We start from the raw sequence: 17,539 nt of genomic DNA on the forward strand, positions 1-17,539 counted from the left end.
CTCCACCTGCTCCTCTGTGTGAGGACAACCTGAATCTGCATGTCGTTCTTTGATTGGTCCGTTTCAAAACCACATAGAAATTTGATATTTCATGTGTCTGATTTGTGAAACCAGGAAGCAGCTTTGTGTCTTCACCAAGCAGGAACCTCCAGGTTTTGAAAAGTGAAGCCTCAAACCTGCGTTCTCTCTAACAGCCAGCACTCCACTGGATCGTATATGGTCTCAGTCGCTAGTTTCAAGTGTTCTTCAACACAGCATGATGTTCATTTAGTAAATTATGGTCCCATTTAGAGGAAAATAGACCAGAAAGCAGGGGAGGCTTTAGGATGGGGCTACCTTGTGATTGACAAATCGCTATGTGTGACCCAAATATTGTACCCCATAGATGTTCAGGGGAGCTGAACACCTCTTCTCTTTACTGCCAGAATATTTTCCTCCTCTGGGATTCACCGTCACTTTCTGTCACTCGGACAATCAAACACTCTGAGACCTCCAGATTAAAGGAGCTGCTCTGAAAACAGCACCTGTCAGGTAGACGTCCTGCAGGTTTTCGCAGGGTCTTTAAAAGTCTAAAATATCAAAATTTAAGGCCTTAAAGTCTTAAATTCACTGACGTTTGTGTTCTAGGTCTTAAATAATTTTAAACAGGTATTTATTTTCCAACGTCTATGTAACGCTACCTCTAATGCTCATTAACATGTGTTTTCCTCCCGCGGTGGTTCTGTCGCTAGCCCAAATTGGCCGCTATTAAAATTTCTCACAGTCGTTAATGATTATCAGTAATCTAGGGTAACACTCAACGCATGTCTGTCTCCCTCTCCTCGTTCTTTAAAGGACGAGCGAATGTGAGGGAGAGAGCGGCAGAAAGTGACGGTGAAAGTTAGCGGAGGATAAGATCAGCATTAAGTTGTGAGTTTACAGCTCTGCAGCCTGTTGCGCCTGCGATACGTAAGTTCTACCTTAAGTTAGGGTGCAAAGTCCACACTAAACAATATGTTGAAACTAGTTAGTTTGTGTTGATGTTTGGTTGCCCAACCGAGACTTAAAGGCGCTTTTCGACCAAAAGTACCCGGGACTTTTAAGTCCCCAGATCTCTTTTCAAGGAACTAAAAGGTCCCTTCAGTGTCCGCCTGTGTCGGAGGAACAGGATGTTTAATGAGCTTTAATTACCTGCTGTAATCAGCTGGTCCGCTTGTTTTGGAGAGGAGGAGACTAACTTCTTCTCCTTGTAGAAAATTGATAAACTCAAAACAACAACTTCTGACCCAGTATTTTAGCCTAACTCCATCAGCTGCTCGCTGTAAACACACTGCTGAACGCTGGCTGCTGTTTACCAGCTATAAATTTAATGCCGACATACGATCTCAGGCGGACATCCGCGAGACCTGTGGATAACAAACTGGATAAAACCATCAAGTCCTTAAAATAACTTTAACGAGCTTTATTACCTGCTGTAATCAGCTGTTCAGCTGCTTTTGAAGAGGAGGACAGCGACTTCGGCTCTGTGTAGAAACTTCCTGACTGACTGACTGATCTCAGGTGGATGGCAGAGAGACGTGTAGTAAACAATAGTGGAAAATAGAGCAGTAGCAGACACACACCCGACATTCTCCAGTTAAAGCCAGTAGCCTCTACTCACCCATTCAGAAATTCACTGCAAAGCAAGCTCCGCCCCCCCCAAACTACCGGTACTTTCGGAAAGTACTACCCCGAGCAGGGTCTTTTTAGGGGGTAAAATGAAGACCCCAGAACTACATTTAGACCCTGGTCCCTCTGGTGGGAACGCAGTGAGTTCGTCCAAAGGTTCCTAGTTCCGGGGTATAGTTCCTCTGGTCGAAACGCAGCTTTAGCTACTCTCGCGTAAAGTCCATACTAATCAAAACAGTGTCACAGAAAATGATGTTTAAACATCCCAAATCAGTGAACAGCACTATTCTTAACAGTTTATTACGGTTTTTTCATCGGTTTGTCTTTCAATGTTTTGCAATACTGAAGAGGCTAACGGCTAAAAATGGCAACAAAACACCAACAAAAAGGTACATAAACAAGGACAAATAATTATGATTAGGTGACGCGAAGTGGGCGGTGCCGGCGACTTGAAGGTCTTTTGTGTGAGTTGAAAATTTCCAACTCGATTGAGAGAGTTGATGACGCTGTGTTGCAATAGCCTATCGGCGTTGAGATGGTCTGGACATCACTAACGTTGATGAAACCCTCCCTTTCACAACACAAGATTCCAAACATGGCGGCGTTTGTTTATCCGGCATGTTTCAGACTTCCACAACATGTACAAAGCTGCAATCTTAAAAATATCAGCCATGGTCGACAGTAAATAACGACGGCGCTGGGAGATGTTGTTTATGATGTAGCAGTACTTCCTCACTTCTTTCCCGGAAGAGGAGGAGAACTTTCACGGGTTCTAATCACCTTCTCTGTGTGTGTGTGTGTGTGAGGAAAGTGTCGCGAGGATTAAATTCGCATTTTGTCTGAAAGGACCATTAATCTACAGCTTCTAACAGTGACATTGAGTGAAACTGTTAACTACAACATAGACGTAATTTAACGGTGCCTGTAACGAACGGTAAAGTATAACTGGCAGATGAAATTGTAACATAACTTAGGAGCCATTATATATTTGGGGGACATGTCCCCTTCATATTTCAAAATCTATGTTTTGTCCAGCCCACTTTTGTCCGGCGATTTCGGACTTGGCTAGGCAAGAAGGTTTACTATGAGGGACTAGTCAGTCAATCACACACTGCATCAGACTGAATTAAACGGTTGAAACGTGGACAAAAATCACGTAGGCCCATAGAAAACATCCGACACAACGTAAAGGAGGTGCTGAAAAGTTAAGGGAGAAATAAATAAGAGTTTGCTAGAGGCCTCAATATTACAGACTTTTCTTCTGTGCTGCTGTTATCACAGCCTACCTGAAGACGGTAGTGAGGGTGCCTGCAGCAAGGTGGGTAATAACCTGTTACAAGTAATGCAGATTTGCAAAATAAATAAAAATAACTCATTGCCTTTTCATGTACCTTTATTTATATTTTTACTCCAATATTTTCTTTGGGCCAATAATCTACATTTTCAATTCATAACTTAACCAGTCTGTGATCTGAATTTTGCTTCATTAACTGAAACAAGCTGTCAGGCTGTGTGCGCTCGGTTACACAGAAGAGCCTGATATAATTTGCTCCTCCTGATCCCAGTCACCCCACCTTTCAAGACGATGCGCCATGACAACCACTTGACTACTTTATGGAGGACTTTACACCTATTAAGGACTAGGTGTAAGATTTAAGTTGTAACTTATGTCTACGTTGGATGTATCTCAGCTGGTGCGGCTCTTAAAACATTAGTAGCACGTAAACTCCAACTTAAGTTAGAAATTACGTTCAAACTAGGCTAAGTTTGAACTTACACATAGTTGGTGCAACCCAGTGCTGTCCTCTACTGTGCATCTTAAATTAAAAAGAGGACTGTGTTGACCACGGAGGAGCTGAGGTAACGTTATTCCTTTTAAGCTAATGAGGAGATTATTCCTTTGGATTTTGATGTACAAATAAAATGCTTGTGTCACATTCTGCCTGTCGGCCATGTTTTAGTTTGGCCTTCTGTGAGGTTTTATTACATTTGATCAGTTCAGTGTCTGTTGTTTAGTATGTTGGGTTTTAGGGTTCAGTCCGGTCTGTTGTCCTGTGTCCAGTCTGTTAATGTCATTGTGAGCTCTGCCTGATTTGTCATCCATTTGGTGTTTATCTCCCTGTGTTTACCTGTTCAGTTATCTTAGTCTGTGGTTGAGTTTGTCAGTGTTGTCCTGTTACCTTGTTGTCCTTAGCCTCTCTGTGCAGTTGGTCCATATTTTCTGTTTGTGGTTTTGGTTCCTGGTCTTGTTCATTTACTGGTTCTGTTTAGCTCACTTCGTACCTGTCTGTCATGTATTCTGTGTAGCTATGTTATTCATCTGCATCTTTAAGTTTACTTAGTATCCGTCTTGTCTCTTAGGTTTAGCTCTGCATCTCAGCCCTGTGTCCTAGTTGTGTCTCAGTTCATGTCTTAGTGTTTACTTTTGGTCTGTGTACTTGTGTGTTCTGGGTTAACTGTCTCTCTGCTGGCCTGCCTCTCTGTTACCCCCTGTTGTCTCTGCCTGACTTCCTGCCCTTCTCTCTGTTTTCCTGCTGTCTCTGCCTGCTTCGTTAACCCGATCCCAGTCACCTGTGTTGCTCCATCCCAGCTCGTTAACCCATGTGTGCTTATATATTTGTTTGTTTCCTCAGTTTGTGTCCGGTCATTGTAGTGTTCTTACTCAGTCATGTTCGTGTGGAAGAGTGTTCTGTCAGCCTGCTGGATTTTCCCGTCCACTGCCTGTAAGCCTGTTACCTTTCATTTGGATTAAAGACCCTGAACTGCATCTGCTCTGCCTTGGTGTCTTGCATTTGGGCTCTCACCTTCTCTGCACTCACCCACGGAATTGTGACAGCTTGTAAAAATACAGAAGGGAGGTGGTTCTCATGTTGCCTATTTGTTTAACTTCTACAAATTAATAAAGCAGCAAATTCAGACACAGAAAGCAAACATGAATGATCCTATCTGTAATGATTCTGAGGTCATGTTTTCCTGCCATTAGAAAGTGGTGAGGCTCAAAACCGCTTGGTGCTGCGCAATGAATGTAAAATCATTGTGGAGAGCATCAAAACTAAACAAATTCATTTTCCCAGGTCTAATGATTATAATTGAACCCCAGTAGACTTATTTAGCAAGTTTAGCTTTTGGGGTGTAGTTTGTTCCAAACCTGATCTAGATTTTCCTACTTATTCACAATGTGGTAATAACTGTTACAAAATTTTGTGGAATTGTGTATTTCTTTATTGGGAAAACATAATTTTTTGGGGGGGGAGGACCCCCTATGTCCATACAGAAATACAATCTTATTTTTTTTTACATTATACCACGCTGTGAAAACCTGTTTTTAATCCCCATTATTTCAATTATTTGTAAATGTGTGTGCTTTGTGCCTGCCTCGACTTCTGCACTCACTCACTCACACACACACACACACACACACACACACCTTTACCTCTGGTCTCTCAAACACACCGGCTTTCCCTGCTTCTGTCTCCCTGTCTGCTCCCATGAGTTTATCCATCATCAGTAGGTTATGTTTTATAAAGTCCCTGAAAAGACACAAAGTAAGTAATAAATTATTATTTTTTATTTAGCTTAAGATTCAAGTTATTAACACTTAACGCCAAAAAATCTCATTAAGAATCTGGAAATAGAGAATGTTCGACATTATTGCAAAAAAGAATGAAAACAAATTATCAAAATTGTTGCTAGTTAATTATCAGATCAAGAGGTACTTAGTCTATTCAGCGTTATTCAAGATGTGCCTTATTTTCTGTCTGTTAAATGTACAAATGACAGAAGATGTAAGAATACACTACTAATAAAGAGAACTTGAATTGTAATAATGGACTTGTATTCGTATTTTTCAGGACTACTATCTGAAAATGGGCATTTTGTAAATTTTAAGTTGACTAGTAGTTATTTTGTTGAGTGAGTTTCCATTAGTATTTGAGTCTAGCACAATAGATTTTTTTTGAGTAGATTTCCCTCAGAGTATAAGTTGTGCACAATTATATTTATTGAGTAAAGAATAAGTGGAATTTAATTTTAATAAGCATCAGTGTAATTAAGTATGCAGAAATTAAAGTAAATTAAAGTATTATATTTAAGTTAAAGTGAAGTTAAAAATATTTTTACTACTACTTAAAAAGTTTGAGGGAATCAGTTTCCACAAATATTTTGAGCATTCTGAACTTATTCGGGTTTACAGTGTAATCTTGGTCATCGGAATATTACTTGCTGAAGGAAATGCATAAAGCCACAATTCCCCTGTCTCTGATCAACTACTACACTTCTTTCCTGTTGTCAAAAAAGGTCCATTTAGGATATGCACAGCTTTTGCCCTACATGATCAGTTTAATTATTTTGCCATGGAAATTTCCCATTAAACTTTCCCATGCATCACACAGTTCATGTCTGAGAAACAGATGGAAACCAAGTTGGCTAAATGATAATAAATGTAAACCAGTAACCTCCTTAATAGCAATAATATTCTTAATCAGGGCGAAGCAATGCGTTTGCCTATTGGCTCCAAAATACCAAGGAATTAAATGTGGTTACCAACACATTTAGGGGTTCTTGTGGTATAGTGAGAATGTAATACTGGAGTGGCCTAATGCTTAAAAAAATCCATTGCAACTAAAGAGTTTGCTTTCAGTAATACTGCTGGATTAATTGAGAAAATCAGCCAATTTTATTAATATCAAGGAAACACTATTGATAGCGAGTTAAATGACAAGTACAACGGAGTTCCTCCACTGCATACGGTGCGGTTAAGTCTTTTTTCCCGGAGGGGCAAAGCTATGACATCACAACAACGTGATTGGCCAGTTGTAATAATGGTCCTGGAGCAACATTAATATGTGATATTGTAGGAACAACAACACCAACACGGCGACATCAGATCGTCCCTCCTCCCCGACGAGTCGACTCGCTGCTTCGAGACAAGCATCGCGGAATCAACGTGTGCGCATCAGCGTATGCGCAACAGCACACGCCAAGCAGAGAAAACAACCGACAGCAAATCTGTAGTAACGGTTCACCAGTCAAGGCCCAGGGTTGCTTTCCCTCGGTACGACTGATAACCTGCCCCTGGCTTTCCCCCAGAAAAAGGGGGGTTTAGTTGTATCGCAGAAACGCTTTGATCGTGGAAGCATGGCAGAAGCTACAGAACTAGAAACCTTTACCTCTATCATGGACGCGCTGGTTCGCATTAGTGTAAGTATGACGCTCATTTTATTACGTTATTTATTTCAACCACGTGTGCTATTTTAAACCAGACATTATCTTTTGTCATCCACCTTCATATATAAACGCGCAGTGTATTCATATGTCCTCGATCTCGACCCATCTGAGTGCACAGCTTGCGTATGTGATGGAGGAATGTGAGGCACATTTCTTTCTTTTTGACATCTGTGGAATCAAAGAGAGGTTTTGGCAAAGCTCTGGCACTGTGGGTGGAAACATGAAAGCAAGGCCACAGATAGCGTATATCCTACACAAAATGCAAACCTTGTAGCAGCATTGGATGGAGCAAGTTATTATAACCAAAGAAATATGTTGGCTAACAGTAGCTTCAAATGCACAGGATGAGAAGGCAGAGGTGGTGAGTGTTGTCATAGAAACGGGATGCTGCGTTTAGTAGCTGCAACACTGGAACAGGGCCCTCCACAACCGGTAACACTTGCTAAAGCTGAGGCCTGCAGCCACAAAGTCTTATTGATTTGAAATTTGTCCCCCCCCTCAAGATTAAAGCTCTCATACTCAGTTACCAAACCATGGTGTCCTATGCTAATAATTATTCTGCATCTGCATTTCATATTCATTCGTATTAACGGGGACTGGCTAACACCCGAAGTCAGGAAAATCAATTTTTTCCTCCACATTTGCCACCCTCCCTGTGCTCTGTATATCCAACATCAGCCCATTTAACCATTTTCTGCTGCAGCTCCCCTTCTCGCTCTTGACTCCTACACATCTCATATACATTTCTTCTCAGGTCACAGGAGGTGCAGAATGTAAAGAGCAGTGGATTCTTTATTTATTCTAGTGACTCAGCCTTTATCGAATCTGACTCCTCACTCAGTTCTCTTCTTGAACTTCTCCTGTCCTCTCCTCTCCAGTCCAACATGAAGAGTATGGAACAGGAGCTGCATTGCCCGGTGTGTGATGAGATGGCGAAGCAGCCCATCCTTCTGCCATGCCAGCATAGTGTGTGTCTGCTGTGTGCGGCTGAGGTATTGGTACAAAGAGGTTATCCTCCTCCAGACCTCCCTCCAGAGCCCAACTCGCCTGCCTCCACGCCCAACACCCGCTCCCCACGGCAGGCACGAAGACCCACGCCCAGGACTCCTGACCGCCTGGAACGGGTCCTCAGAACAGGTGGAGGAAGGATGTGGAGATTATGTGTGTGCTTGTGTGTTTGGTGCTGCTGATGGGGAATTTCCAGTGGGTCTAGCAAGAGGCTTTGCTCATGTGCGAGAGAAAAACTGAATGATCTCAGCATTAAGCTACCTAAGAGTGACAGCATCATTTAAAAAAAAGATGATGATGGTGTGATATGACGCCACTGTCCTGTTACACCCAGAGCTTTATGTATTAATGTCATGACTTATTTAAGTGCATGTGGAGCAAGGGCCACAGAGGCAGAGAGTTAAGGAGGCAGAAAAGGCAATAAGCATCAGTCGAGCAGGTGTGTTTTCAGAGTGTGTGTAAGCCTCACAGTGAACTAACCTTTATTTATCACTGTTCTCTCTTTATCTCTTTATATATGTCTATATATATATATGTAGAGATTTCGAATCTATATCTACAGTATATCTCTGTTTATATTTATTTATATGTGTGTGTGAAGGACAACCAAGAGTTCTGCTTTTTACCTTCTTTCAGCAGTCTCTCTTAATTCCTTCATTAACGGCCTCCATGACTCCATGCCAATCTTCCATTGGACAAACACTCACTTTTTTCTCCTCTATATCTCCGTCCATGTCTCTTTCTCTTTCATTTCCTCTCCTCTTCACCTGCATCCTTCTCCCAGTGTGCGGGACATACCCAGGGCGTAGGCGGAAGGACACGGCCCCTCCCCCCATGTTGTTCCCCTGCCCTTCCTGTCAGCAGGACGTGGAGCTCGGAGAGAAAGGCCTGACAGACTGCCTCCGCAACCTCACACTGGAGCGGATTGTGGAGAGGTATGCGTATGCACAAACACCATGGATACAGTATGTGCTGTAGCAGACAGAGACGCAATCAGGTGTAGTCAGAGCTGATACTGTTGTCTCAAACATGACTTGTGGTGTATTGTTATTTCATCATCAGCGCAACAGTAATCAGAAACAAAGTAATCAGGGGTTTAGAGGAAAAAAAAGTCCTTTTACCAATCCTGCAGGCAATGAAAAACGACAGCAAATGAAGGGCTTAGTCAGTACTGTTTTATAAATGAGACAGGAAATCATTTGCTGGAATGAGTTTCAATAATGAATCTTTCCTTTACTCCTGATCCAAGGCTAAACCTCAGAGCAGAGATTGCAGGGACAGCTCAAAAACTGCAGTGTACTGTACGACAACAACTGCGCTAAAATGGCTCAATTTTCTTTTGCCAAAGTTTTATTGAGGAAGTTTGCAGTGAAAATTCTCCTCATCCTTCTTTAATGTTAATAATCCTCATCTCTTATCAGTTCAAGTAGTGAAGATCAAAGTGAGAGAAGCTGCTTTTTAAAAAAAGTGTTCTGAGATGCAGAGAGAGAGTTATGGGCATAGGCAGTTTCCCAGTTCCACATGCAGCAGTTTAATGAGTGCAGCTGCTTCCTCCCTAGGCAGTGGTTGTGTTGGTCAGGAAAGTGTGACGGTGCATGTTTTACTGCGCAGGATGCACTAACAAGGCAGCTGCTGGTGGTGATATATCCAGGTCAGGCAGTAAAAGAGGTGGACTCCTAACTACTGAAAAGAGAGCAGGGCAAACGCGGATGAGCTCAATCTGTCCTTTCTTAAGTTTAAAGGACTCCTTCTGTCTTGCTTTCCTTTCTGCTGCAGAATCCCTTTAGCCCAGCCTTATCTCACTGCCCCTCTGTCTGCCCTTTAGGTACAGGCACACAGTAAGTCTGGGCACAGCAGCTATCATGTGTGGTTTCTGTAAGCCTCCCCAGTCTCTGGAGGCCACAAAGGGCTGCGCTGACTGCAAGTCCAACTTCTGCAATGAGTGTTTCAAACTCTACCACCCCTGGGGAACCCCTCGAGCTCAGCATGAACACATTCTACCCACCAACAACTTTCGACCAAAGGTTTGTCTGTTTGTGTTTTGTGCATCAGGTATGGTAGCTTCCTTTCTATTGCTGTTGTGCCTTAATCCTCTTTTGTATTCTAGGTCCTAACGTGCACAGAGCATGAGCAGGAGAGACTGCAGTGGTACTGCCGTAACTGCCAGAGGTTACTGTGCCCACTTTGTAAGCTCCGTCGTGTCCACCATGGACACAAAGTGTTGCCTATAGCACAGGCCTACCAGGCCCTCAAGGTGAGTTTGTGTGTAGTCTGTTTCGACTGTGTTAAGATAATAATAATAATAATAAACCTTATTTATAGAGCACTTATCAAAACACTGCACAATGTGCTTCACAGAGATAAAGACAGAGATATGCCACATTGAATGAAAGTAAATAAAACATTAATATAAGCAGGATAAAAGAAGAAATAAAATGAGAATAAAAACAATAAAACTCCGAAGACTTTAAAGAAGGCACGGACCCTGACAGCCTAAGTTCCTCCGGCAGGTCGTTCCAGAGCCTCGGGGCCCTGACAGCAAAAGCTCTGTCCCCTTTAGATTTCAGCCTGGACTCAAGAAGAGACAGGAGACTCCTGCCCGAAAATTTCAAACTATGCAAAGGCTTATAAGGATTTAAAAGATCCAAAATACAATCTGGAGCCAGGTCACGGAGAGCCTTAAAACTAACAAATAAGTTCTTAAAATGAATCCTAAAACAAACAGGGAGCCAATGTAAAGAGGCTAAAACAGGTGTGATGTGAAGATTATTGATTAAGACAAGAGAGGAGATGTAATAATCAAGGTGACAGGATATGAAAGCATGTACAACAATTTCTGCATCCCTAAAATTTAAATCTTATTTTTGCGTTATTTCTGAGGTGATAAAAACATGACTTGACAAGCTTGGTGATGTGTTGCTCAAAACATAAATTACTATCAAACAAGACACCAAGATTTCTTGCAACAGACTTGATATGTTGTGACAGGTGTCCAATAACAAGGATTTATGTTTTGTGTGGAATTTAGCGGAAGAAAAGGTCTTGATGTTGGCAGCCTTGAAATTTCAAATGTTGTTTTGGAATTACAGGACAAGGTTACCAAGGAAGTCAACTTCATCCTGGCCAACCAGGAGACAATACAGAGTCAGATCACTCAACTGGAAGCTGCCATCAAGCAGATGGAGGTGAATTATCATTTCTCTGCGCTATAGTATCTTTGTAGAGTTGCAACAGTACTGCAGTATTGACATCATCCCACTGTAGTTTAGAGGAAACTACTTTTGTGTCGTGCCTAATCTAATGTGAATCTACCCCAGTCTATCGTGCCAATTTATGTTAACCTGAGTCTACAGCTGAAACTGAAGGGACAGGCAGTATTAGTGGGCCCTCTAGAGGTCTGAGGCTGGTAAAAGCACAGACAGTGTCTCTTTGTCATTCCTAATCTGTCAGTGTTTTTTCACTTCTTTCTCCAATTCTCGCCACTCTTCGGGGTTCCGTCTATGTCTCTCTCCAGGCGAACAGCTCAGTGGCTCTGCAGCAGCTGACCCACTGTATCCGAGAGCTGGGTGCGGCTGTAGCAGAGCGTCAGGGGGCTTTGGCTCTGGCCCTGGAGGGATCCCGCAGCAGGAAGGAGGAGGCCCTGTCTGCTCAGGTCTCAGAGAGGCGAGGCCTGCTGGAGCATGCGGGTCTGATGGCCTACACACAAGAGTTGCTCAAGGAGACCGATGCACCCTGCTTCGTACAGGCTGCCAGAGTCACTCACAGCAGGTGACACACTTATTCAGCCAAATCCCAATCTTGGGAGGCTTGACATCTCTTTATTTAACTTTTCTTCCTTTTTCCAGGCTGGTGAAGGCCATAGAGAACCTCCAGTGCTTCACTCTCTCTGCTGATCCCTCCTTCAGACATTTTCACCTAGACGCATCCAAAGAGGTCAAGCTCATCCACAGCTTGGAGTTCATACGTGGTAGGCTCTTTGTTTCTGTGATATGAACCATGTAGAAGTAAAATTATACTTTACTAAAGTAAATAAATGTAATCTGCATCACTCTGTTGCTTTGTCTCCTCCACAGCCCCGCTGGCTCCAGTTATTGACACACAGAAGACACTCGCTTATGACCAGCTGTTTTTGTGCTGGCGCCTCCCTCAGGACTCGGCCCCAGCATGGCACTTCTCTGTTGAATACCAGCGACGAGCAGGAGGAGCTGCTGCGACCTGGGGCGGCACCAGATCCCCTAATGCCGCAACAGCATGGCAGCGTATGGATGAAGTGAGAGGGACCAGTGCTGTGGTTGATCGACTGCAGATGGACAGTGTGTATGTGCTCAGGGTGAGAGGCTGCAACAAGGCCGGGTTCGGAGAGTACAGTGAAGAAGTTTACCTCCATACTCCACCAGCATCTGGTGAGATATGTACATGGATTATATTTTTTATATTTCATTCACTGCAAACAATTCTTCATCTTTCCATTCTTCTCAAAACAAATGAGGTCACTCTTTGTATCCAATGCGGTTTCATTGAATCTGTATATTTATAAAAAAAGTGTACTGTAAATAATAAATGGAATACGTCAAATGCCTCGAGTTTAGAAATTTTTTGTTTCAGAGACAAGTTACTTTGCATTGGTAACAAAGAAAACAACTGTTGTCAGATACAGTATTTTAAGTTATTGATTGACTAATCTTGATATTTCTTTTTTTCTCCATCCTTTCATCTCCTCCGTTCCCACTTTCTTTTTAATTTTAGCTTCCTTTTCCTTGCTTTTTTTTGTTCTGCATTCCAGTTTCATCCCAGTCAGACTCTTTCTGCCTCTGTATTTCTTTCTACAGGTCTGTCCTTCTGCACTTTATATTGTCAGTTTTTTTTTCTTGCTGTCATGCCTTCACAAGAAAGTATTTTAATCAAAATTCTGATCAGTTCAAACAATATGTAGATAAGAGTGAATATTACTTTTACTCTGTTTCTCTCTTTTCCTCTTCCTGGTAAAGCCACTTCTTCCTACTTTTCCCCCTGAACACACCCTTTCTCTTGATCTACCTCTTATTAAGTGTTCTCCTCCCACTCTTCTTTAGCTCTTTTTTCCATTATGTGCTCAGACTTGCTGTAGACTGACTGTCCCAGCTTCAGGATCTAACCTCCCTCGTGACTCCTTTCCACTACCTTCCTCGCCATCTCTCTCCCTCTCTACCCCTTCTTCCCATCCTGGAATGCGTCCTTTTCCCATCCTAACAGTGTTGAGTTTCTCCTTGGACTCACGCTGGGGGTTGCACGCTGACAGACTGGCATTGGGTCGAGGCCAAACCTACGCCCGCAGTGTGCCAGGCCTCTCCCTCCTGCAGGCTGCTGACCGCACCCTCACTTCTTGCCACTTGACTTCTGACCTGCTGGTGGGTGACTTGGCTGTCACTCAGGGCAGACACTACTGGGCATGCTCTGTGGAGCCTGGTTCCTACCTAGTAAAGGTGAGAGGAATGTTTTTTGGTCAGCTGGTTTTGGTTATACTGTGGTGTGTGTGTGTATGTATGGCATCAGCTTTACCTCATATACCAACTCTGTGACTAAAGCTGTCTGTCTTTCTGATTATTTGTCTTGCAGGTGGGAGTAGGGCAGGAGACTAAGCTCCAAGAGTGGTTTCATCTCCCTCAGGACATGGCCAGCCCTCGGTAACTACATCTTACTCTCTAGATTAATTGTCACCCACAAGTTTGGCACAAAAAACAAATATAATGCATTGAACCACAAATGCAGATGTGAGGATGATTTACCTTTTTTCACATGGATTGTTAGAGCTCTTGATGATGTAAGTAAATTCATTGACACACCGCCCTTATACAGAGGGTTAGGCAATGCCAGTATTGTTAATTTTCTTATAGCAGAATAGATAAATAATAGATTAATAGATTTTTGCACTTGGGGCAGTGGAACACCCTGTAAACACAACATGTTGCTGCTGAAAACAGGGTCGGTAAGAGTGGTGAGACTGAACCAAAAGAGTTGTAGTCCACAAAAACCAAAACAATGAGTTAAAAGGTGCTCAAACACTCTGAAGAGCAGAAGGGAAATGCAAGGTCAGAATGTACGTCCCTGTTGGTTCATTCACTAGCAGCGAATGCTCTACATGTAGACATTTAATCCACTGTTGATATAAAATATTGATTAGTGCAGTTTTAAAGTATGTAGGACTAGTGAATAGTACATACTCCTAGTGCATACTGTTTGGTACATAAAATACACTACGCACCACATTCTTTAACTTGGTGCATCCAAATAAAAGCTTTGATACCATATGTTTTATCACACAATTAAAAAAAAAAAGTATTTTCTCCTGTTGATCTTTTTGGTACTGTTTTGAATGTCTCATGACTACATAGTCTCTGCAAAAAATAAAAAAAATGATGCACACATAGTCTTCATGCACTAACTTTGCATAACAAAACTGCAAAAATACAATCTAATAATATTTAGTAGTAGTTAGTTGCTGCAACAGTTGCAGAAATTCAACACAGGTGTAAAATAGATCTATTGCCATTGAGTATTTCACATCTTCAGGTCCTACTGTATTCAGACTTTCAGTTTTTTTTAAACATTATAGATACATTTTCTTCCTTTGCTTAGTTCTTCTCTTGTGAAGCCTCATTTTCTCCATCCCCCTCTGCGTCTCCACAGCTGTGATCCGGACAGTGGCCATGACAGTGGGGCAGAGGACGGCCAGGACTCTCCTCCCTTCTGCTTCCTCACAATGGGCATGGGCAAGATCCTGCTTCCTCAAGGACATGGTCACAATCAGAGCCAGGGGGACTGCCAAAGCCAGGGGGCACTGCACTCCCACAGTAGCAGCCACAGTAACCTGCCTCACCCTCATACTACTCCTCTGCCACCCCGACTAGGAGTGTGTCTGGACTGTGACAAAGGACGTGTCACCTTCTACGATGCCCACTCGTTGCGAATCCTGTGGGAGGGACATGTAGATTGTTCAGCTCCAGTGTGTCCAGCCTTCTGCTTCATTGGTGGAGGGGCCCTGCAGCTGCAGGACCTTGTGGCCAATCGGACCATAGAGGAGCCACCGCCACGGAGGGTAACTATCCAAACGCGGGCAACAAATCTCAGCAAATAATTTGTAGTGAGACAGTCAATACTTGATTGGACTGTCACTTCTAAATGTGATTACTTTCAGTGTGATTTTTGAGATCTAACTATAAATACCTGATGTTCTTTTGCTTTTGCACTCTGCCTGAAAATATCAAATCTCTCTTTTGGCTGTATTTTATTTTATTTTTTAAATAAATTTTCCTGCTTTCTTTCTCCTGGATTTTGCAATCCTCCTATGGACAGTGATTTCAGACTATGCAGAATTCTGTTGACAGGGTGAGTTAAACACCTTTATAACGGTTAAAGAATCTGTTTGCAACGTAAGAAAAAGCAGCATCCTTTTACACTTGTCTTAATTTGTCCCAGAATAATCGGACAACAGATGTTGCATGCAAGTGTAACTAGGATTCGTAACTTACATATATGCAGATAACTGTACTTGTAAAAGCACCTCAGATATACTGTACGTCTAATTTTATATCTTGACTTTTTTATGTAGTCTCAACAAGTGATAATGATGTGTGTAAATAATTCAGAATTAGGGAATGTGAATATTCTTCGGATGTTGAATCGTAAAGTTCTGCTGGCACATGTTAGGATCACGTGTCTTGGTCCCAGTTGCTATTTCATATAGTCGCTGTTTTGCATTTCAGAACGGACTTGAGTGGTGTTTCGGCTGGGTAAACATACTCACAGTTGCCTCAATGTTTTTAGATTTCAAGAGAAATCCAAGTAAAAAAGGTTCTGAGGAATAATGTTGTCATTATGCTGTTTGACTTAATAACATGTGAATACATTTCAGTGTTTTACATTTTGACGAAAGATAAAAATGTCAATGGCCTACTTGTCCAGTATCACACTGTGGTGTTTGATTGATGTGCACATACATATTAATGATGTGATGTTAAAGGAAGTGGATGGATGACAATGTAACAAGTTGAAGTAGGCTAATCAGAAGAGGTCTATTTTATGGACTCGTTTTTTCCCATAGTGTTTGTTTTTTACTACTGCAACTGACAATATCTTGACTAAGCTAATTTACATTTATGTTTGGGGAATGTATGAGCCCAGTTATCTATCATGAGATTGTCTATATTGTAAAATTTTCAAATTGACTGGCTCTGACTGTATTTTGATATATAATGTTTTTTTCTGCCGTATGTGTGTGTGTGTGTGTGTGTAAGCTCTGGCTTTGACTTCCATGCTTTCCATTGTGTGTATCTTGTCTTGAATGAGAATATCTATTCTCCTTTACTTGTGTTACAGAACAGCACTTGAATGACTTTAGACTGTAGCATCCCAAAAATCCCAATCTCTTAATTTAGATTTTGTCTTTCTGGCAGAATGTTTCTATCATTTCATGAGAACAACAATAAATGACTGTAAGTGCAACATCTGAGTCACTTTGTTTCAAATAATGACCACGCTATATTATCAGTAAATGATAACATAGAGGTAACTGAACAGGAGCAATCTTCTCTTTCTCTTTAGTGTATGTCTTCCTTTTTATTATTTGTCTTTTAAGTATGAATCACAGAAGATCTGTTGTAAACCTGTTTTATTTTCATCATTGCTTATCAATTTCCCGCCCTATGATAAACATGTTTTTGGTCAAATGCAACTGTCAATTTAATTGTCACATGCCATAAAGTTGTCACATTTTGAGTGACTGTAAACAGCGGAACTGACTCCAGAAAGGATTATGAAAACAGACTCTCCTTGTTAATATGTCACGGAAAAATTGATGTGTTTGAGAGTGTGTGTGGTGCCTGCCTGCATGTACAGGCAAGCATGCCCTTAATCACTCTTTTGTACCACAGGGTTCAAATATAATCAGCCTATTTTGTATAGAGCCAGGGCACACCTTAGGAAACCAGATACAGAACGACAGCAACAGAAAGAGGCAGGCTTGGAGCTCAACAGCTGCATTTTACATGAACAAGGCAAAAGAAGTGGGAGGTTCAGTAGGTGAGCTAGTTAGAACATTGCTGTAACACCCAGAGAGAGTGACAAATAGTAATATAAGGTATAATAGGTAAATATTGTGTAACAACATAATGAGTTTCCATTTGTCACTATCTTTTTACATCAACAGGGAGCTGTTGCAATCAAACCATCGTTGGAGTCTGACCTGTCTGCTGCAGGAGTTTGCAATATTAAAAAAAAGCACCATTAGGGGGCGACATTGTTTGTGCTTTGTTGGAAATCCTGTCCTCTGTTAAAAAAAATGTTAGTCAGCAACAGGTGCACTATGTGTCAACACTGGCTTGTCTGGTCACAAATCTGTGATGACAGGTCAGATATTGCAAGTTAAGAGCTTTCAGCTTCTGTTTGGTGCCTCCGAGTGAATCTTTGTGCTATTCATTGTGTTAAACCTAGAAGAATATTCTCTCCCTCTCCTTGTTCCTCGTTTTCCTTTCAGTTTTTTCACCTATTGTTCCTGACAGTGCATATAAATCAACATTAATTAAAATGTACATGTGCTAGAATTAGCCAAGATGGATTCATTTTCACCTGCAATCCCTTGACAGAATGCACCTGCAAAGTTAATTACAGTTAGCTACATGGT

General features: G+C 41.9%; 1 protein-coding gene across 2 annotated transcripts; it reads left to right on the forward strand.

Moving 5' to 3' along the window:
• Positions 1–6,439: 6,439 nt before the first annotated feature.
• Positions 6,440–16,362, forward strand: trim46a (tripartite motif containing 46a). Of its 2 annotated transcripts, XM_038711402.1 has the most exons (12): positions 6,440–6,846; positions 7,752–8,010; positions 8,666–8,816; positions 9,707–9,905; positions 9,989–10,135; positions 10,971–11,066; positions 11,396–11,649; positions 11,727–11,848; positions 11,955–12,284; positions 13,114–13,343; positions 13,477–13,544; positions 14,548–16,362. In XM_038711402.1, the coding sequence occupies exons 1-12, from the start codon at positions 6,784–6,786 to the stop codon at positions 14,993–14,995; spliced, it is 2,367 nt and encodes a 788-aa protein (XP_038567330.1). In that variant the 5' UTR covers positions 6,440–6,783; the 3' UTR covers positions 14,996–16,362. The 2 variants fall into 2 exon arrangements, with proteins under 2 accessions (XP_038567330.1, XP_038567331.1); XM_038711403.1 differs by lacking the exons at positions 13,114–13,343; positions 13,477–13,544; positions 14,548–16,362 and adding an exon at positions 12,628–13,020 and having other exon boundaries at positions 6,441–6,846.
• The last annotated feature ends 1,177 nt before the right edge of the window (positions 16,363–17,539 follow it).

This window comes from Micropterus salmoides, unplaced genomic scaffold, assembly GCF_014851395.1.
Source record: "Micropterus salmoides isolate LMB-PRFRI ecotype aquatic unplaced genomic scaffold, ASM1485139v1 Ms_hic_scaffold_11, whole genome shotgun sequence".
NCBI lineage: Eukaryota > Metazoa > Chordata > Actinopteri > Centrarchiformes > Centrarchidae > Micropterus > Micropterus salmoides.